The sequence below is a fragment of the Entelurus aequoreus genome, linkage group LG22 (genome assembly GCF_033978785.1).
Source record: "Entelurus aequoreus isolate RoL-2023_Sb linkage group LG22, RoL_Eaeq_v1.1, whole genome shotgun sequence".
In the NCBI taxonomy this organism is placed as follows: Eukaryota; Metazoa; Chordata; class Actinopteri; order Syngnathiformes; family Syngnathidae; genus Entelurus; species Entelurus aequoreus.
The window spans coordinates 4,360,823-4,383,073 of NC_084752.1; the positions used below are offsets into that span (position 1 = coordinate 4,360,823).

At 37.1% G+C, this 22,251-nt stretch overlaps 1 protein-coding gene across 1 annotated transcript in view; it reads right to left on the reverse strand.

Annotated features, from left to right (window-relative positions):
* Positions 1-21,174, reverse strand: part of zgc:154142 (uncharacterized protein LOC555481 homolog) — a 76,299-nt gene extending 55,125 nt beyond the window's left edge. Inside the window, exons 1-8 of the mRNA XM_062032635.1 lie at positions 21,053-21,174; positions 18,066-18,196; positions 12,642-12,735; positions 9,772-9,912; positions 9,510-9,607; positions 6,263-6,377; positions 5,947-6,156; positions 3,918-4,133 (exon numbers count right to left, since the gene is read on the reverse strand). Of these exons, the coding sequence (XP_061888619.1) occupies positions 3,918-4,133; positions 5,947-6,156; positions 6,263-6,377; positions 9,510-9,607; positions 9,772-9,912; positions 12,642-12,735; positions 18,066-18,196; positions 21,053-21,128 (1,081 nt within the window). The 5' untranslated portion in view covers positions 21,129-21,174. The remainder of the gene's footprint in view (positions 1-3,917; positions 4,134-5,946; positions 6,157-6,262; positions 6,378-9,509; positions 9,608-9,771; positions 9,913-12,641; positions 12,736-18,065; positions 18,197-21,052) is intronic.
* Between the last annotated feature and the right edge of the window lie 1,077 nt (positions 21,175-22,251).

The following is a 22,251-nucleotide window of genomic DNA, read 5'->3' on the forward strand; positions in this document are numbered from 1 at the left end:
GGGCAGTGAGAAAAGAGAGAGCTGCTGTGCAGATGTTTTTTGTCAATGGAGGGATGGATAATACAAAGCAAAAGTCTACTAATTGTGCCGTTTTACTACAGAGTACCGACTCAAATTGATTGAATATTATCTTACAGGAGACTGAGGGCAGTAAGAAACTGGACAGCTGCTGTGCAGATGTTTTTCCAGTGAGCTGTGGCTAATACAAAGAAAAAGTCCACTTTTATGGTGCTTTTCTACTGCACAGTCCCAATTGGACTTGGTTTTGTTTGATCAAAAAGGAGACTGAGGGCAGCAAGACAGTGGAGACTGTAGGGTAACGCAGACCTCGGCCAGGCCCTACCTCACAATAGTAAAAAAAATAGCCCCGAATCCAGACAGTGATCTGGATCACCCTCATAATGTAATCACTTGTTCCTAATCCCATTTCGGAATGACATCAATGGAGTGAAGCCTCTTGTCAGTCATCCACTGTATTTGTGTCTATGGTGTGAGGAACTCGCATGGCTGCAGTTTGTGTGTCCCCAAGATGCAAGAACCAGGAGGAGGATGTGCAGGTAAGATGATTTTAATTAACATAAACAGAAAATAAAGCAGTCTTGCAGAATTGTTCCAAACATAGAAGTCTATCATCGAGCACTGAAGAGTGCTCGAGAGAAAACATAAATAGACATATGCTGATTGGCAGCAGGTGTGGACCGGCTGCCAATCAACGGCAGGTGAAGGGAAAACAGTGCTCCGCGGAACAGGAAATTTAACAAAATAAGAGCACTGACCGGAAGTAATACAAAAACCAAGGAGACAAACAGAAAGGAAGTGACCGATCGTCACAGGACCCCCCCCTCAAGGAACAGATTCCAGATGTTTCCTGGAAACAAGAATGTAACAAGTCCAAAAATTACGGGAGGGTGGAGGGAGGAGTTGGTGGAGGGTCGCCAGGCCAAATGTCCTCGCAGCCAGCGAGGGAGCGTCAGGTGGCGGCGACGCGTTGAACGCCGCTGCCACTGGCGAGGTGGGCGACCGCGGAACGGCCACATTAGTGGCCGACAAGGAGGCGGAAGCGCGTGGTACCTGAGCACCAACAGCTGCAAAGGTCCACACGCAGGTTCTGCAGATCGCGGCAAACAGCGCGGAGGAAGTCCATAACACCGCCGCGTCTTTGGCGGATGAGGAGGTCGCACAGCCGGCGGCGACGATGACGACAGCGCCATGGGAGGAGTCTTCGATGGCGGCACCGTGCAGTGTCCCGCCGGTGACGCGGAAGATGTCTGCGCCGTGGGAAGGCGCGCCTGGGAAGATGAAGGTGGCGGCGATGATGTCTCCGTGGGAGGAGACGATGGCGGGGATGACAGCGGCGTGTGCTTGGTTGCACTGCTGCTGGTAGTAGCCCCCCCTCCAGTAGGCGGATGCCAGACGCCGTCCACCACAGGGAGAAGGAGTTCCGGGTTGTTGATGTCCCCCGGTGCGAAAACCAGGGACGGGCGGTAGGGGGCCAGGAGGAGGGAAAAAGACACGTCCCTCGCCGAGTCCCAGCAGGAGGCCAGGAGGGACATCATGGAAGGCTCCACTGGAGCCTTCGCCGGACTGGCAGGACGAGCGGGTGCTGGAAGGGATAGCAGCTGTGGTGCAGCTGCTGGAAGCTGCCTTGGAGCAGGAACGGGTGCTGGGCGCTCAGCCGGTGTTGGTCGTCGTGGCGCCGCAACCGGCGTAAGACGCGGGGCTGCGACCGGCGTGCGACGCGGTGTGGGAACCGGAGGTCGACGCGCCGGCACAGGCGATTGCCGTGGAGCCGGGACAGGACGCACAGCAGGCGACGGGGAAGATGGCGGCGGTGGCCGCGCCGGTCGGAGAGCCGGAGCCGGCGGCCTAGCCGGGAGGAGGGAAGGCGGCGGTGGCCGCGCCGGTCGGAGAGCCGGAGCCGGCGGCCTAGCCGGGAGGAGGGAAGGCGGCGGTGGCCGCGCCGGTCGGAGAGCCGGAGCCGGCGGCCTAGCCGGGAGGAGGGAAGGCGGCGGTGGCCGCGCCGGTCGGAGAGCCGGAACCGGCGGTCGAGGCGGAGGGAGAAGGTCCGAGCCTGCTGTGGGCTGGGACCGCACAAACCTGGCTTTCAAGTCCTCTATGAATTGTGCGGTCCAGAATGTCGGCTGTGCGTCGCCGACAGGGGTTCTCGCGAGGACACAGCATTCTGGCTCGATGATACTGTGAGGAACTCGCATGGCTGCAGTTTGTGTGTCCCCAAGATGCAAGAACCAGGAGGAGGATGTGCAGGTAAGATGATTTTAATTAACATAAACAGAAAATAAAGCAGTCTTGCAGAATTGTTCCAAACATAGAAGTCTATCATCGAGCACTGAAGAGTGCTCGAGAGAAAACATAAATAGACATATGCTGATTGGCAGCAGGTGTGGACCGGCTGCCAATCAACGGCAGGTGAAGGGAAAACAGTGCTCCGCGGAACAGGAAATTTAACAAAATAAGAGCACTGACCGGAAGTAATACAAAAACCAAGGAGACAAACAGAAAGGAAGTGACCGATCGTCACATATGGGTGGAGGCGGGGCCGCAAACACACGGATGACGTGTGTTGGAATAAATGTTTCTAAATGATCACAAAAAACTTTGTGTTACATTGAGTTCTGTCAAGTAAGAAGACAAAAGCTGTCTTTGAAATCTACCAAGAAGAATGCTTGAAAAAGTACACTTTAAGGGGGAGAGATGACAGGATCTGCCCAATTTCCAGACGAACTCTTTTTGAACTATTTTATGGACCTCTTTTTGAACTATATTACGAACTCTTTTTGAACTATACTATGGACCTCTTTTTGAACTATATTACGAACTCTTTTTGAACTATACTATGGACCTCTTTTTGAACTATATTACGAACTCTTTTTGAACTATTCTATGGACCTCTTTTTGAACTATATTACGAACTCTTTTTGAACTATACTATGGACCTCTTTTTTAACTATATTACGAACTCTTTTTGAACTATATTACGAACTCTTTTTGAACTATTCTATGGACCTCTTTTTGAACTATATTACGAACTCTTTTTGAACTATTTTATGGACCTCTTTTTGAACTATATTACGAACTCTTTTTGAACTATACTATGGACCTCTTTTTGAACTATATTACGAACTCTTTTTGAACTATTTTATGGACCTCTTTTTGAACTATATTACGAACTCTTTTTGAACTATACTATGGACCTCTTTTTGAAATATATTACGAACTCTTTTTGAACTATACTATGGACCTCTTTTTGAACTATATTACGAACTCTTTTTGAACTATTCTATGGACCTCTTTTTGAACTATATTACGAACTCTTTTTGAACTATACTATGGACCTCTTTTTTAACTATATTACGAACTCTTTTTGAACTATACTATGGACCTCTTTTTGAACTATATTACGAACTCTTTTTGAACTATTCTATGGACCTCTTTTTGAACTATATTACGAACTCTTTTTGAACTATTTTATGGACCTCTTTTTGAACTATATTACGAACTCTTTTTGAACTGACCTTTTCTGTGAATTGTGTACGACCTTTTCTGTGAACTTTTTGCGACCTTTGTCCTTTGGGAACAGCCGTGGCCATGTGGTCGGGGAAGGGTCCAAAATAAAAGAAGGAGGCATGCAATCTTTTGGCAGAGCGTGTTTGGAGACTGTACAAGACTACAAGTGTGTCCAGGCGTGTCTCCTCAATTGAGTCCAAATTGAATCCTGTCTCTGTTTAATTCTTTGCCTCTTGTCTTGTTTAATAAATGTCATCAGTGTTTGAACCTGACAACATGTTTCGGACCTTTCCGAAAAGTTTGGTGATGAGTTATGTTGCTAATTACCGAACCAAGTAACTAACCGGGTAATAATCCTGCATCCAGAGCGTATGCCAATCAAAGAGACTCACCTAAAGTATCGTAAGCGTCCGAGACGATTAGTTTGTCCTCCTTGCATTGTCCCGTTTCCCCAGTGATGGCCATGTCGGTGATCTGCAGCTTCACCAGGAACCCCTTGGGCACGGTTATCCTCCAGGAGATGTTCTGATAAGCGGGGTAAGGGTTGGGAAAGCCCTCAGACTGGAACACTCCCTTACGACCAGTGAGCGTGATCGTGCCGCCCGAGTCTGCGTGGTAAGAAATAGAGGTGGGATTAAAAACAAAGTGTGTTTTGTGGTATTTATGCACAGCAGAGGTGTCAAGGTGGTTTTCACTGAGGGCCACATGGGAGTTATGTTTGGCGTCTAACAGTGAATAATATTATTACACCATTTTCTTAATGCATTTTATTAGTAGATTTTTTTTTTTTAAAGTAAAATGTAAAAAAAACATGGTAAATTGCAATAATTTCACCTCAAAATGTAGTGTATATTACTGTAAATGGAAAAACAGTACTGCTGTTTTTATACTGGATTTTAATAATAATAGATTTTATTTGTAAAAAGCACTTTACATTGAGTAAACAACCTCAAAGTGCTACAGTGTATTAAAAAAATAAAAAATAAAAAGATAATAAAAAATAAATACAAGTAAAAACTAGGACTGCCAAATAGCTAAAACTAGTATGCATACATCTAAAAAAAAAAAAAAAGGCTTTTTTAAAAAGAAGGGTTTTTAAGCCTTTTTTAAAAGCATCCACAGTCTGTGGTGCCCTCAGGTGGTCAGGGAGAGTGTTCCACAGACTTGTGTTAATGTGACAGAAAACAATGACCGTTTACATACTCCCCATTCCTTTGGAAGCAGATGTTGTGTAAACAGGGAGTGCCCAAATAAAGGAGGAGACGTAAAACTTGTTCGTCAGAGCGTGTTAAGACACTGTAAGAGGTTACAGGACGACGGCGTCTCTTCTCAATTGAGTCCAAATTTTATTAATAATAATAGATTTTATTTGTAAAAAAGCACTTTAAATTGAGTAAACAACCTCAAAGTGCTACAGTGTATTAAAAAAAATAGAAATATAATAAAAAATAAATACAAATAAAAATTAGAACTGCCAAATAGCTCAAACTAGTATGCATATATCTAAATTTAAAAAAAAAGGCTTTTTTAAAAAGAAGGGTTTTTAAGCCTTTTTTAAAAGCATCCACAGTCTGTGGTGCCCTCAGGTGGTCAGGGAGAGCGTTCCACAGACTTGTGTTAATGTGACTGAAAACAATGACCGTTTACATACTCCCCATTCCTTTGGAAGCAGATGTTGTGTAAACAGGGAGTGTCCAAATAAAGGAGGAGACGTAAACCTTGTTCGTCAGAGCGTGCTAAGACACTGTAAGAGGTTACAGGACGACGGCGTCTCTCCTCAATTGAGTCCAAATTTTATTAATAATACTAGATTTCATTTGTAAAAAGCACTTTACATTGAGTAAACAACCTCAAAGTGCTGCAGTGTATTAAAAAAAATAAAAATAAAAAGATAATAAAAAATAAATAAAAATAAAAACTAGAACTGCCAAATAGCTAAAACTAGTATGCATATATATCTTTTTTTTAAAAGCCTTTTTTAAAAGAAGGGTTTTTAAGCCTTTTTTAAAAGCATCCACAGTCTGTGGTGCCCTTAGGTGGTCAGGGAGAGCGTTCCACAGACTTGTGTTAATGTGACTGAAAACAATGACCGTTTACATACTCCCCATTCCTTTGGAAGCAGAGGTTGTGTAAACAGACTTGTTTGGAAGCAGATGTTGTGTAAACAGGGAGTGCCCAAATAAAGGAGGAGACGTAAAACTTGTTCGTCAGAGCGTGCTAAGACACTGTAAGAGGTTACAGGACGACGGCGTCTCTCCTCAATTGAGTCCAAATTGTCATCAGTGTTTGAACCTGACAGTATCGTTATTGATTCATTAGTACCGCGATACTATACCAGTACCGGTATACCATACAACCATAGTAGAGGTTGTTGTTATTCTGGTTGATTTCATTGCAATCAAATCCTTCAAGTTGGTTTACCGGATGTGGTGGGCGGTAGGGTCTGGGTGGTGGGCTTGGATGTGGTTGTGGGTTTAATTGTGGTAGGTACCACAATAGGAGGGAGGCTGGACTTTGTGTATGTGGCGGTGAACCCTCTGGAGCGGCCGGTGCTGTCGGACTTGAAGCGCACAATCATGGCGTTGCTGCTGGACTCCACCGGCTTTGGCATGGCCCCACCACAGAATTTACCTTCAATGGACACACACACCACACAACTGGTTAAAAAGAAGTTTGCCCCATGAAGTCCTTTGAAAGATATTGAATTATTGAGATAGTCTGGTTGGTAAATGGTTACCCAACGACGTAGAGCCATCATAGACCTGGACGAAGTCTCCACACACTTCAGGCAACAAGTCGAATGAAGTGAACGTCAGTCGAACCTTCTCGCCTTCTGGCACGGTTATTTTCCACTTTATGCACAAAAACATGAGGTCATTTGTACCACACTGCAAAAACTGAAATCTAAGTAAGATTAAATATCTAAAAAAAAATTCCAGGAATTCTCAGTTTTCCAAAGCCCCATTTTCACTTCTTCAGGGAAAGTTTTCACAGTCTAGATTTTTCAACAGTTTTTCTACCTTCAAAACATTCCTCATAGTTGGGACAACAAACGCTTCTATTTTTTTAATTTTTGTACAAATTCCCGGTTTTCCAAATATTCCAGGAATTAATTCCTGGAATATTTTTTTTGGAATATTAATTCCAAAAGTTCCAACACCAACCCAATTCATATCATTTAGGACAATTGTGCTAGTATCAATATTTTCAAAAATTCCAGTTTTTCCAGAAATTCCGTAATTTCCAGGAAATTCCCATTCAAATGAATGGATGTTCAACAATGCCCTCTCTTCTCAAAATGTTGCACCATTTTTAAACCCGATTCCAACCTTTCAACCATCCATTAACACTTCTCTTCCAATATATTGAACGCAAAACAGGTTTTCCCTTTCCCAAAATTTTCCCATCATTTCCTGGAATCCCCCCACCCCCCTTGACAATGAATAGGCATTATACAAACTACGGCATATCCCACAATTCTTATCCGATTATAACCGTTCCACCATCCACACCCTCCACTCAACTTGGATAATCAAACTCTCATTTTCCAAATTAAAATAAAAATTCCAGGAATTCTCAGTTTTCCAAAGCCCTATTTTTACTTCTTCAGGGAAAGTTTTTACAGTCTAGATTTTTCAACAGTTTTTCTACCTTCAAAACATTCCTCATAGTTGGGACAACAAACGCTTCTATTTTTTTATTTTTGTACAAATTCCCGGTTTTCCAAATATTCCAGGAATTACAAAATCCCCATTCTTAATTCCAAAATTTCCAACACCAACCCAATTCATATCATTTAGGACAATTGTGCTAGTATCAATATTTTCAGAAATTCCAGTTTTTCGAGAAATTCCGCAATTTCCAGGAAATTCCCATTCAAATGAATGGATGTTCAACAATGCCCTCTCTTCTCAAAATGTTGCGCCATTTTTAAACCCGATTCCAACCTTTCAACCATCCATTAACACTTCTCTTCCAATATATTGAACGCAAAACATGTTTACCCTTTCCCAAAATTTTCCCGGCATTTCCTGGAATTCCCCCCCCCTTGACAATGAATAGGCATTATACAAACTACGGCACAACCCACAATTCTTATCCGATTAGAACCGTTCCACCATCCACACACTCCACTCAACTCTCATTTTCCAAATTAAAAAAAAAAATTCCAGGAATTCTCAGTTTTCCAAAGCCCTATTTTCACTTCTTCAGGGAAAGTTTTCACAGTCTAGATTTTTCAACACTTTTTCTACCTTCAAAACATTCCTCATAGTTGGGACAACAAACGCTTCTATTTTTTTTTGGCTTTCCCGAAATTCCAGGAATTCCGAAATCCCCATTTTCAATTCCAAAAGCTCCAACACCAACCCATTCATATCATGTAGGAAAATTGTGCTAGTATCAATATTTTCAAAAATTCCTGTTTTTCCAGAAATTCACAAATTTCCAGGAAATTCCCATTTAAATGAATGGATGTTCCACAATGCCCTATATTCTCAAAAAACTAAATTCCGACCTTTCAACCATCCACTAACACTACTCTTCCAATATATCGAACAAAAACATGTTTTCCCTTTCCAAAAAACTCTGGTTTTCCTGGCATTTCCTGGAATTTTCCCCCCATTGACAATGAATGGACATTATACAATCTACTGCATATCCCACAATTCTCATCCGATTATAACCGTTCCACCAGCCACACCCTCCACTCACCTTGGACAATCAAACTATAATTTTCCAAGTTAAAAAAAAAATTCCAGGAATTCTCAGTTTTCCAAAGCCCTATTTTCACTTCTTCCGGGAAAGTTTTCACAATCTACATTTTCCAACAGTTTTTCTACCTTCAAAACATTCCTCATAGCTCTATTTTTTTTTTTGTTACAAATTCTCGCTTTCCCGAAATTCCAGGAATTCCGAAATCCCCATTTTCAATTCCAAAAGCTCCAACACCAACCCATTCATATCATGTAGAAAAATTGTGCTAGTATCAATATTTTCAAAAATTCCTGTTTTTCCAGAAATTCCCAAATTTCCAGGAAATTCCCATTTAAATGAATGGATGTTCCACAATGCCCTATATTCTGAAAATGTTGCATTATTTTAAAACTAAATTCCAACCTTTCAACCATCCACTAACACTACTCTTCCAATATATCGAACAAAAACCTGTTTTCCCTTTTCCAAAATACCCGGTTTTCCTGGAATTTTCCCCCCATCGACAATGAATGGGCATTATACAATCTACTGCACATCCCACAATTCTCATCCGATTAGAAACGTTCCACCATCCACACCCTCCACTCACCCTGGACATTCAAGCATTTTCAGTTCCTTCTGACGATCAACATTTGTTTTGCATATTAATAAAGACAGAGACGCAAAATGGATTGCACGTCATATTCTCTTTTAGCAGATCAGTTTTGCGTGTGCTATCAAGTTTGCACGTGTTTCAGTGCACGCCAGCCTTTAGTATATCAGGCCCTATGTTTATTTGGAGCTACATGATAAACGAGACCATGGAAATAACGTATATCTATATCCATGGAAATGCCCCCCTCTACATCAAAGAACTACTCACCCCCAAATCCTCCACACGACACCTCCGCTCCGGACAGGCTAACCTCCTCCAACAAAGCTACGCCGCTCCCAGTCTGTGGAATGCTCTCCCTGACCACCTGAGGGCACCACAGACTGTGGATGCTTTTAAAAAAGGCTTAAAAACCCTTCTTTTTAAAAAAGCCTTTTTTTTCTTAGATATATGCATACTAGTTTTAGCTATTTGGCTGTTCTAGATATTATTTTTATTTATTTTTTAATATGTTTTTATTATATTTTATATATATATATATATTTTTTTTTTATTTTATTTTATTTTTTTTAAATTTAAATACACTGTAGCACTTTGAGGTTTTTTACTCAATGTAAAGTGCTTTTTAGTAATAAAATATATTATTATATTATTATTATTATTATTATCTTCGTACCTGGTACAGAGCTCCATTCGGGTAGTTCTGCTCCGGAAAGCCGGGGGTCATCAGATCCCCCTGGTCACCTTGGAGAGTGCCACCAGCTCCGGCTATTTCTGGCAACAGGGATGGAGGGCACTTGACTTCCAGGGATACAAACACACATACACACACCCACACACGCCACCTCCCCGTGTCCCCACCTGCTGACTTCAGCTAGCAACGCTCCAGTTTCTAGGTCAAGCGTATACAGCGAGGGTTTTTTTTTGCGCGGACTTACCCGATGCACGCTCCGGAGACACGGCCTCGTAACGAGCCTTGAACCCCTGGTCTGTTTTCCTGTCGTTGGTGTCAAAGTAGACGGTCAGGCGGTTTGTTAGCGACACCATAGGCAAAGGTTTGGTGTAGCCGCAGTACTTGCCTGCAAACAAAATACGTTGGAGAACTGATCAAAGGCCCCCGGCAAACGCCACCATAACAATAATTCCCAGTTCATTTCAACCAGGGGTCGGCAACCCAAAATGTTGAAAGAGCCATTTTGGTCCAAAAAAAAAAAAAAAAAATCGGTTTGGAGCCGCAAAAAATGAAAAGCCTTCTATAAGTGATATAATGAAGTCAACGCATGATGTACGTGTCTGTATTAGTTATATTAGCCTACTATCAAAATGACTTTAAAAGTCTTATACAAGTGTTATAATGAAGACATCACATGATTTAAGTGTCTATATTAGCAATATTAGCCTACTTTTATTTTTACAACATTGGAAAACATTAGTAACCCTTCTCAGAGGGTGAGATAACTCCTCTAAATCAGTGGTCCCCAATCACCGGGCCGTGGCCCGGTACCGGTTCGGTCCGGGCCGCACAAGAAATAAAAAAAATAAAAATAAAAATAAATAAAAAAATAAAATATTTTTTTGTTTTATTAAATCAACATTGAAAAACACAACATATACATTATATATCAATATAGATCAATACAGTCTGCAGGGATACAGTCCGTAAGCACACATGATTGTATTTCTTTATGACAAAAAAACAAAACAAAAATAATCATATAGTATAGTACAGTATAAAACGTTTGGTGGACAAAATGACACAAAGAAGGAGTGGCATAAAATATGTATGAAGAAAGTTATACATGAAAACAAACTACGGTGGGTTCAAGGAAACCAAAGTCTCCCTACTAACCCACCAGTGCCTCCATGGAAATGCCCCCCTCTACCTCAAAGAACCACTCACCCCCAAATCCTCCACACGACACCTCCGCTCCGGACAGGCTAACCTCCTCCAACCTCAGAGGACAAAGCTACGAACAATGGGAGACCGGGCTCTCTGCTCCGCCGCTCCCAGTCTGTGGAATGCTCTCCCTGACCACCTGAGGGCACCACAGACTGTGGATGCTTTTAAAAAAGTCTTAAAAACCCTTCTTTTTTAAAAAAAAAAAAAAAAGCCTTTTTATGCATACTAGTTCTAGCTATTAGGCTGTTCTAGTTCTTTTTTTTTTTAAATTATCTTTTTATTATTATTATTTTCCAATACACTGTAGCACTTTGAGGTTGTTTGCTCAATGTAAAGTGCTTTTTACAAATAAAATCTATTATTATTATGATTGTAAGGACCGCCAAAATGAGGACAAAACGGCGCTCGCCAAATACTCTCATCAGACAATCATGTTTAATATAAAGCAGGGGTCACCAACGCGGTGCCCGCGGGCACCAGGTAGCCCGTAAGGACCAGATGAGTAGCCCACTGGCCTGTTCTAAAAATAGCTCAAATAGCAGCAATTACCAGTGAGCTGCCTCTATTTTTTAAATGTTATTTATTTACTAGCAAGCTGGTCTCGCTTTGCCTGACATTTTTAATTCTAAGAGAGACAAAACTCAAATAGAATTTGAAAATCCAAGAAAATATTTTAAAGACTTGGTCTTCACTTGTTGAAATAAATTTTTTTTTTTTTTTTACTTTGCTTCTTATAACTTTCAGAAAGACAATTTTAGAGAAAAAATACAACCTTAAAAATGATTTTAGGATTTTTAAACACATATACCTTTTTACCTTTTAAATTCCTTCCTCTTCTTTCCTGACAATTTAAATCAATGTTCAAGTAAATGTATTTTTTTTATTGTAAAGAATAATAAATACATTTTAATTTAATTCTTCATTTTAGCTTCTGTTTTTTCGACAAAGAATATTTGTGAAATATTTCTTCAAACTTATTATGATTAAAATTGATAAAAATTATTCTGGCAAATCTAGAAAATCTGTAGAATCAAATTTAAATCTTATTTCAAAGTCCTTGGAATTTCTTTTAAAATTTTTGTTTTGGAAAATCTAGAAGAAATAATGATTTGTCTTTGTTAGAAATATAGCTTGGTCCAATTTGTTATATATTCTAACAAAGTGTAGATTGGATTTTAACCTATTTAAAACATGTCATCAAAATTCTAAAATTAATCTTAATCAGGAAAAATTACTAATGATGTTCCATAAATTCTTTTTTTTAATTTTTTCAAAAAGATTCGAATTAGCTAGTTTTCCTCTTCTTTTTTTCGGTTGAATTTTGAGTTTTAAAGAGTCGAAATTGAAGATAAACTATGTTTCCAAATTTAATTGTCATTTTTTTCGTGTTTTCTCCTCTTTTAAACCGTTCAATTAAGTGTAAATATCATTCATTATTTATAATAACATAGAGTTAAAGGTAAATTGAGCAAATTGGCTATTTCTGGCAATTTATTTAAGTGTGTATCAAACTGGTAGCCCTTCGCATTAATCACTACCCAAGAAGTAGCTCTTGGTTTCAAAAAGGTTGGTGACCCCTGGTATAAACAGTGGGATTTCTAACAATTAGGGAGAATTGTGTCATGTTGTCCTCCTACAGAAACCCTATTAAAACAAAAATATATTTCCCCCCCCCATCTTTTTCTATTTTCATACATTTTTGAAAATGTATGGGAGCCAGTAGGGCGGCGCTAAAGAGCCGCAGGTTGCAGACCCCTGATTTAAACCGATCACCAAAAAAACTCCCACTGAATGTGAGTTTGTTTACCAGCAGCCCCAGGTGAGCATAAGTCGATTACCAGTGAATGCAATCTAATTAGTGAAGGTAAACTGATTTATCGGGCCTTCCAGTGAGAGTAAACCAATTACCAATGACTCCCACTGAATCTCGCAGTGTGATGAAGTCTGCTGTGCACAGGTGGCTGTCTTCTAACGCAAACTCCTCCCATCTCAGGGCGATCACCTGAGAGTAGAAATGTTAGACGTTAGACGCTTGGCACCGAGTCAGCAGTGCATCAAGGATGTTTTCCTCCCGCTAGAAAGGATGAAGGAGACGAGGCGGCCATCTGTCTGCGGCGTCCGTGCCAGCTGTCCGCACATTAGACCATCAGTAAACAAACTCTAGTCAGCACTGACACCGCGCTGTCTTGCATGTTGGTGCAGAAAAACACTCTTTGCAAGGGCAATTGACTTATACCACGTGTCAAACTCAAGGCCCCATTTTATTTGGCCCTGGAAAGCCTGGAAATAATATGTATCAATAAAGTACTTGTAATTGTTCTTACTAAATGAATTATTTCTTTCAATTTTGGGAGAAAAAAAGAATATGTATTCCATGCAATCGCAAAATATGTTAACTTAAATATTGAGTAATTATGCAAAAATATATTATCAAACATTCAAAGCATTTTATGAATGGAAATAAATAGTTATCCATCAAATAGTGCAATGTAAAAGTAGCAAAATATTTCATGGTAAAATTGTGAAATTTACTGTGGTTTTTACAGCATTTTTCTCTGAATGAAAAAAACTGTACTTTTTTGGACTGTAATAAACTGTGGTGCCGTTTTGGCATTTACTGTAATTCATCGAAAAATATACACTTGTAAAAAAATATACACTTGTAAAAATTTTTTTTTTAAATGGCAGCTCAGGTGCCAAATTTTTACTGTAAAATTGCAGTTTTTTTTATTTACAGTAAAAAAAATTAATGTAAATTTTACAGTAAAAATTCTGGCAACTGAGCTGCCTTTTTTTTTTTATTTACCATAAAAACAGCAGTACTGTTTTTCCATTTACAGTAATATACACTACATTTCAAGGTGAAATTATTGAAAATCACCATATATTTTTTTTACATTTTAGTTTAAAAAAAATCTACTAGTAAAATGCATAAAAAAATGGTGTAATAATAGTATTCACTGTTAGGCGCGGCCCTCTGGGGCCAAACATAACTGCCATATGGCCCGCCACTTCATTTTATTTGGCCCTCGAAAGCCTGGAAATAATATGTATCAATAAAGTACTGTAACTTTACTTACTAAATGTATTCTTTCTTTCTATTTTGGGAGGAAAAAAAATAGATGTAATCGCAAATTATGTTAACTTAAATATTGTCTAATTATGCAAAAATATATTACCAAACATTCAAAGCATTTTTTAAATAGAAATAAATACTAAAAATAATGATTTCAAAGCAAATTATCCATCAAATTGTGCAATGTAAAAGTAGCAAAATATTTCATGGTAAAATTGTCAAATTTACTGTGTTTTTTACAGCATTTTTCTCTGAATGAAAAAACTGTACTTTTTTTTTACTGTAATAAACTGTGGTGCCGTTTTGGCATTTACTGTAATTCATCGAAAAATATACTCTTGTTGATTTTCGGTAAAAAAAATGTTTTTGAAATGGCAGCTCAGGTGCCAAATTTTTACTGTAAAATTGCAGTTTTTTTTATTTACAGTACAAAAATAAATGTAAATTTTACAGTAAAAATTCTGGCAAGTGAGCTGCCTTTTTTTTTTTTTTACCATAAAAACAGCAGTACTGTTTTTCCATTTACAGTAAAATACACTACATTTTGAGGTGAAATTATTGAAACTTACCATATATTGTTTTACATTTTAGTTTAGAAAAAATCTACTAGTAAAATGCATAAAAAAAATGGTGTAATAATAGTTTTCACTGTTAGGCGCGGCCCTCTGGGGCCAAACATAACTGCCATGTGGCCCGCCACTTCATTTTATTTGGCCCTCGAAAGCCTGGAAATAATATGTATCAATAAAGTACTGTAACTTTACTTACTAAATGTATTCTTTCTTTCTATTTTGGGAGAAAAAAAGAATATGTATTCCATGCAATCGCAAAATATGTTAACTTAAATATTGTCTAATTATGCAAAAATATATTAGCAAACATTCAAAGCATTTTTTGAATAGAAATAAATACTAATAATAATGATTTCAAAGCAAATTATCCATCAAATTGTGCAATGTAAAAGTAGCAAAATATTTCATGGTAAAATTGTGAAATTTACTGTGGTTTTTACAGCATTTTTCTCTGAATGAAAAAAACTGTACTTTTTTTCACTGTAATAAACTGTGGTGCCGTTTTGGCATTTACTGTAATTCATCGAAAAATATACACTTGTTGATTTTTGGTAAAAACATTTTTTTTTTAAATGGCAGCTCTGGTGCCAAATTTTTACTGTAAAATTGCAGTTTTTTTTTATTTACAGTAAAAAAATTAATGTACATTTTACAGTAAAATTCTGGCAAGTGAGCTGCCTTTTTTTTTTTTTTATCATAAAAACAGCAGTACTGTTTTTCCATTTATAGTAATATACACTACATTTTAAGGTGAAATTATTGAAACTCACCATATATTTTTTTACATTTTAGTTTTAAAAAAATCTACTAGTAAAATGCATAAAAAAATGGTGTAATAATAGTATTCACTGATAGATGCGGCCCTCTGGGGCCAAACATAACTGCCATGTGGCCCGCCACTTCATTTTATTTGGCTCTCGAAAGCCTGGAAATAATATGTATCAATAAAGTACTTGTAATTGTTCTTATTAAATGAATTATTTCTTTCAATTTTGGGAGAAAAAAACAATATGTATTCCATGCAATCGCAAAATATGTTAACTTAAATATTGTCTAATTATGCAAAAATATATTATCAAACATTCAAAGCATTTTTCAAATAGAAATAAATACTAATAATAATGATTTCAAAGCAAGTTATCCATCAAATTGTGCAATGTAAAAGTAGCAAAATATTTCATGGTAAAATTGTCAAATTTACTGTGGTTTTTACAGCATTTTTCTCTGAATGAAAAAACTGTACTTTTTTTTACTGTAATAAACTGTGGTGCCGTTTTGGCATTTACTGTAATTCATTGAAAAATATACACTTGTTGATTTTCGGTAAAAAAAAAAATTTTTTGAAATGGCAGCTCAGGTGCCAAATTTTTACTGTAAAATTGCAGTTTTTTTTATTTACAGTAAAAAAAATTAATGTAAATTTTACAGTAAAAATTCTGGCAACTGAGCTGCCTTTTTTTTTTTTTTACCATAAAAACAGCAGTACTGTTTTCCATTTACAGTAAAATACACTACATTTTAAGGTGAAATTATTGAAACTTACCATATATTTTTTTTACATTTTAGTTTAAAAAAATCTACTAGTAAAATGCATAAAAAAATGGTGTAATAATAGTATTCACTGTTAGGCGCGGCCCTCTGGGGCCAAACATAACTGCCATGTGGCCCGCCACTTCATTTTATTTGGCTCTCGAAAGCCTGGAAATAATATGTATCAATAAAGTACTTGTAATTGTTCTTACTAAATGAATTATTTCTTTCAATTTTGGGGAAAAAAAAAAAAAAATGTACTCCATGCAATCGCAAATTATGTTAACTTAAATATTGTCTAATTATGCAAAAATATATTATCAAACATTCAAAGCATTTTATGAATAAAAATAAATAGTTATCCATCAAATAGTGCAATGTAAAAGTAGCAAAATATTTCATGGTAAAATTGTGAAATTTACTGTGGTTTTTACAGCATTTTTCTCTGAATGAAAAAAACTGTACTTTTTTTGACTGTAATAAACTGTGGTGCCGTTTTGGCATTTACTGTAATTCATCGAAAAATATACACTTGTAAAAAAATATACACTTGTAAAAAAAAATTTTTTAAATGGCAGCTCAGGTGCCAAATTTTTACTGTAAAATTGCAGTTTTTTTTATTTACAGTAAAAAAAATTAATGTAAATTTTACAGTAAAAATTCTGGCAATTGAGCTGCCTTTTTTTTTTTTTTACCATAAAAACAGCAGTACTGTTTTTCCATTTACAGTAATATACACTACATTTTGAGGTGAAATTATTGCAATTTACTATATTTTTTTTACATTTTAGTTTTAAAAAAATGTAGTAGTAAAATGCATTAAAAAATGGTGTAATAATAGTATTCACTGTTAGGCGCGGCCCTCTGGGGCCAAACATAACTGCCATGTGGCCCGCCACTTCATTTTATTTGGCTCTCGAAAGCCTGGAAATAATATGTATCAATAAAGTACTTGTAATTGTTCTTATTAAATGAATTATTTCTTTCAATTTTGGGAGAAAAAAATATGTATTCCATGCAATCGCAAAATATGTTAACTTAAATATTGTCTAATTATGCAAAAATATATTATCAAACATTCAAAGCATTTTTTAAATAGAAATAAATACTAAAAATAATGATTTCAAAGCAAATTATCCATCAAATTGTGCAATGTAAAAGTAGCAAAATATTTCATGGTAAAATTGTAAAATTTACTGTGTTTTTTACAGCATTTTTCTCTGAATGAAAAAAACTACTTTTTTTTACTGTAATAAACTGTGGTGCCGTTTTGGCATTTACTGTAATTCATCGAAAAATATACACTTGTTGATTTTCGGTAAAAAAAATGTTTTTGAAATGGCAGCTCAGGTGCCAAATTTTTACTATAAAATTGAAGTTTTTTTATTTACAGTACAAAAATAAATGTAAATTTTACAGTAAAAATTCTGGCAACTGAGCTGCCTTTTTTTTTTACCATAAAAACAGCAGTACTGTTTTTCCATTTATAGTAATATACACTACTTGTTGAGGTGAAATTATTGCAATTTACCATATTTTTTTTACATTTTAGTTTTTTTAAAATCTACTAGTAAAATGCATTAAAAAATGGTGTAATAATAGTATTCACTGATAGATGCGGCCCTCTGGGGCCAAACATAACTGCCATGTGGCCCGCCACTTCATTTTATTTGGCCCTCCAAAGCCTGGAAATAATATGTATCAATAAAGTACTTGTAATTGTTCTTATTAAATGAATTATTTCTTTCAATTTTGGGAGAAAAAAATAATATGTATTCCATGCAATCGCAAAATATGTTAACTTAAATATTGTCTAATTATGCAAAAATATATTACCAAACATTCAAAGCATTTTTTAAATAGAAATAAATACTAATAATAATGATTTCAAAGCAAGTTATCCATCAAATTGTGCAATGTAAAAGTAGCAAAATATTTCATGGTAAAATTGTGAAATTTACTGTGGTTTTTACAGCATTTTTCTTTAAATGAAAAAAACTGTACTTTTTTTCTACTGTAATAAACTGTGGTGCCGTTTTGGCATTTACAGTAATACATTAAAAAAAATGGTAGCTCAGGTGCCAAAATGTTACTATATATTACACCATTATACATATTGAAGTGTTTATTACTGTATGGGTGTTTTTAGGTTACCTTATCCGGGTCAACGGTGATGTGCCAGGCGCAGCTCCTCCCGTTGTCATAGCTACTGGGGTAATGGATGCTGGTGAAGGTGCCCGACTCTGCGGTGAGCTCCTGGGGTCCACCGCATCCTGAGTCCGGCCCTGGGAAGAGGTGTGGAACAGGGATGACAGATTTGCTGACCATTAGGAGCATGTTTTTTTTAGTTTTTTTTTTGTTTTTTTTAGAAAGTTGCTATTTTTGTGACTGAACAAGCTCGTTGAAAGGAAAACAGCAGAAAATCCAAGTTTGTGGCAATATTTTAATGAAAATCAACCCCTTTTTGTTTGTTTCAAATCTGCCATATATTATAAAAAATCAAAAAACGACCCTAATTTTATTTTTTGATTTGCGTTTCAGAATTGGAAATAGAATGAACAGAAGGTACACGGACCTTTTTCCTTTTAGGGATTTTAATTTTTCCAGATAAACACAAAAAAATCGAAAAACATGTTCATCCAAAATGCAAAAATGCGTGGTTATGTGTGATGACAAATTGAACTGGAAGCTGCATTTTAGCTCTGTGTACCTTACGTTCATTCTATTTTAAATTCTTAAACGCAAATCAAAAAACTAATTTAGGGCCATTATTAGATTTTTATTATACATGGCAGATTTTAAAACAAACAAAAAAGGGTTGATTTTCATTAAAGGCCTACTGAAAGCCACTACTAGCGACCACGCAGTCTGATAGTTTATACATCAATGATGAAATCTTAACATTGCAACACATGCCAATACGGCCAGGTTAACTTATAAAGTGACATTTTAAATTTCCCGCCACACTTCCGGTTAAAAACGTTTTATTATGCTGACGTATGCGTGTGACGTCACGAGGGCAAGGGAAGTATTCGGAGCCCGTAGAAAAAGCTCTGTTTTCATTTCATAATTCCACAGTATTCTGGACATCTGTGTTGGTGAATCTTTTGCAATTTGTTTAATGAACAATGGAGGCTGCAAAGAAGAACGTTGTAGGTGGGATCGATCGGTGTATTAGCGGCTAAGTACAATACTTACAGCAACACAACAAGGACTACTTACTTAGAAGACGCCTAGCCGATGCTAGCCGCCAAACCCACGGATGAAGTCCTTCGTCGCGCCGTCGATCGCTGGAACGCAGGTGAGCACGGCTGTTGATGGGAAGATGAGGGCTGGCTGGCGCAGGTGGAGCGCTAATGTTTTTATCATAGTTCTGTGAGGTCCGGTTGCTAAGTTGCTAAATTAGCCTTAGCGTCGTTAGCAACAGCATTGTTAAGCTTTACCAGGCTGAGAATTTTTAACCGAGTAGTTACATATCCATGGTTTAATAGTATTGTTGATCTTCTGTCTATCCTTCCAGTCAGGGGTTTATTTATTTAGTTTCTATCTGCATTTGAGACAGATGCTATCACGTTAGCTCATGCTAAAGTCTTTCGTTGCGCCGTCGATCGCTGGAACGCAGGTGAGCACGGCTGTTCATGTAACCGTGTAGTTACATGTACATGGTTTAATAGTATTGTTGATCTTCTGTCTATCCTTCCAGTCAGGGATTTATTTATTTTGTTTCTATCTGCATTTGAGAACGATGCTATCACGTTAGCTCAGTAGCTAAGTGTGTCACCGATGTATTGTCATGGAGATAAAAGTCACTGTGAATGTCCAGTTCGCGTTCTCGACTCTCATTTTCAAGAGGATATAGTATCCCAGGTGGTTTAAAATACAAATCCGTGATCCACAATAAAAAAAGGAGAGTGTGGAATCCAATGAGCCAGCTTGTACCTAAGTTACGGTCAGAGCGAAAAAAGATACGTCCTGCACTGCCTCTCCAGTTCTTCACTCTAATGTTCCTCATCCACAAATCTTTCATCCTCGCTCAAATTAATGGGGTAATCGTCGCTTTGTTGCTCCGAATCTCTCTCGCTCCATTGTAAACAACGGGGAATTGTGAGGAATACTAGCTCCTGTGACGTCACGCTACTTCCGCTACAGGCAAGGCTTTTTTTTTATCAGCGAGCAAAAGTTGCGAACTTTATCGTCGATTTTCTCTACTAAATCCTTTCAGCAAAAATATGGCAATATTGCGAAATGATTAAGTATGACACATAGAATGGATCTGCTATTCCCGTTTAAATAAAAAAAATTCATTTCAGTAGGCCTTTAAAATATTGCCCTTAAATTGGATTTTGTGCTGTTTTCTTTTCGTGGATTTTAATTTTTCCAGATAAATAAAAAAATCGAATATGCAAACATTTGTGTTTATCTGTGTGCTGACAAATTGAACAGGAAGCAGTATTTTAGCTTTTCCTTTGTGTTTAGCATAACGCTAACATCTTTTTTCCCCGCTGGAGTCCTATTGTCGTTTAAAAAAAGTCTCATTAAATAGTTGTCCAACTTTTGTTTCAGAAATGAAAATAGAAAGAAAATGGCCCGAAATTAGTTTTTCGATTTGCATTTAAGAATTGGAAATAGAACGACCGAAAGATACATCGACCCTTTTCGGCTTTTTTTTTTTTCTACCTCAAAGAACTGCTCGCCCCCAAATCCTCCACACGACACCTCCGCTCCGGACAGGCTAACCTCCTCCAACCTCCGAGGACAAAGCCACGAACAATGGGAGACCGGGCTTTCTGCTCCGCTGCTCCCAGTCTGTGGAACGCTCTCCCTGACCACCTGAGGGCACCACAGACTGTGGATGCTTTTAAAAAAGGCTTAAAACCCCTTCTTTTTTTAAAAAAACATTTTTTTAGATATATGCATACTAGTTCTAGCTATTTGGCTGTTCTATTTTTTTATTTGTATTTATTTTTTATTATCTTTTTATTTTTATTTTTTAATACACTGTAGCACTTTGAGGTTGTTTACTCAATGTAAAGTGCTTTTTACAAATAAAATCTATTATTATTATTAATATTATTTTGCAGTAATACTGCAGTATCTCATAAAATTGCCGTTTCCTTGGAAATCCATCATGCTGTACTTACCCTCTTGGTCAGTGGTGGAGGAAGCCTCTTGGTCCACGAAGTAGAGGGTCACCAGGGCAACGCACACGCCTGTCATCACCACAAAGAGGAAGATCAGCCATTTTTCCAAGGTGCTCAAGCCAAATTTCTTCTCCAGCTTCATTTTTGCCCTCTTGCTCCAAACTGAGCACCTGCAGGTCTACCAACTCACCAGTCCATTGTGTGAACTTTGGCCCTCCAGGGTGGTATCACACGTATGTATCAGAGCAGTTAATGAGTAATGGTGATTATCTTCTATATGAGATAGTGCATTATGGGTAATTCTGAATAACGTGAGAGAAAATTCCATAGAAATCATTGCAAACACTAAAAATACCCTACAAAGTTTCAAATAAATAGTTTTCACTTTGAAATCAGTATTGAAGGTCTAATTTTGAATGTATTGCAGCCTTAACTAAATATTTTTGTATATTTATCATTAATTTCAAATAAACCTCTATAATAATAATAATAATTATTATTTAATATAATTAATTTTGTTGGTAGTTGCAGTCATTGTGGCAATAGTATAATATGTAACATAATAAACACAATGGTACTAACCGTATTTAAATGCAAAAAATAAATAGACAATAATAAATTGAAAACAAATAAATAACACATTTTAAATATGTACTTGCTCATACTATGTAGTGGTTTCAGAGGGGACCGGGCGACTTAGGTAAGGTGTTGATGCATATATATTAAACACTTTTTTATTACAATATTAAATACAACTTTCCACAAATAAATAATGAAGCTTGGTTGAAATATACACACCTTCTCATTTCAATGTGTTTTCTTTATTTTCATGACTATTTACATTGTAGATTGTCACATCAAAACTATGAATGAACACATGTGGAGTTATGTACTTAAAGGCCTACTGAAATGAAATGTTTTTATTTAAACGGGGATAGCAGATCCATTCTATGTGTCATACTTGATCATTTTTGCGATATTGCCATATTTTTGCTGAAAGGATTTAGTATAGAACAACGTCGATAAAGTTCGCAACTTTTGGTCTCTGATAAAAAAAAAACCTTGCCCCTACCGGAAGTAGCGTGACGTTGTCAGTTGTTCACTCCCTCATATTTTCCTATTGTTTTCAACGCAGCTAGAGCTATTCGGACCGAGAAAGCGACGATTAGCCCATTAATTTGAGCGAGGATGAAACATTC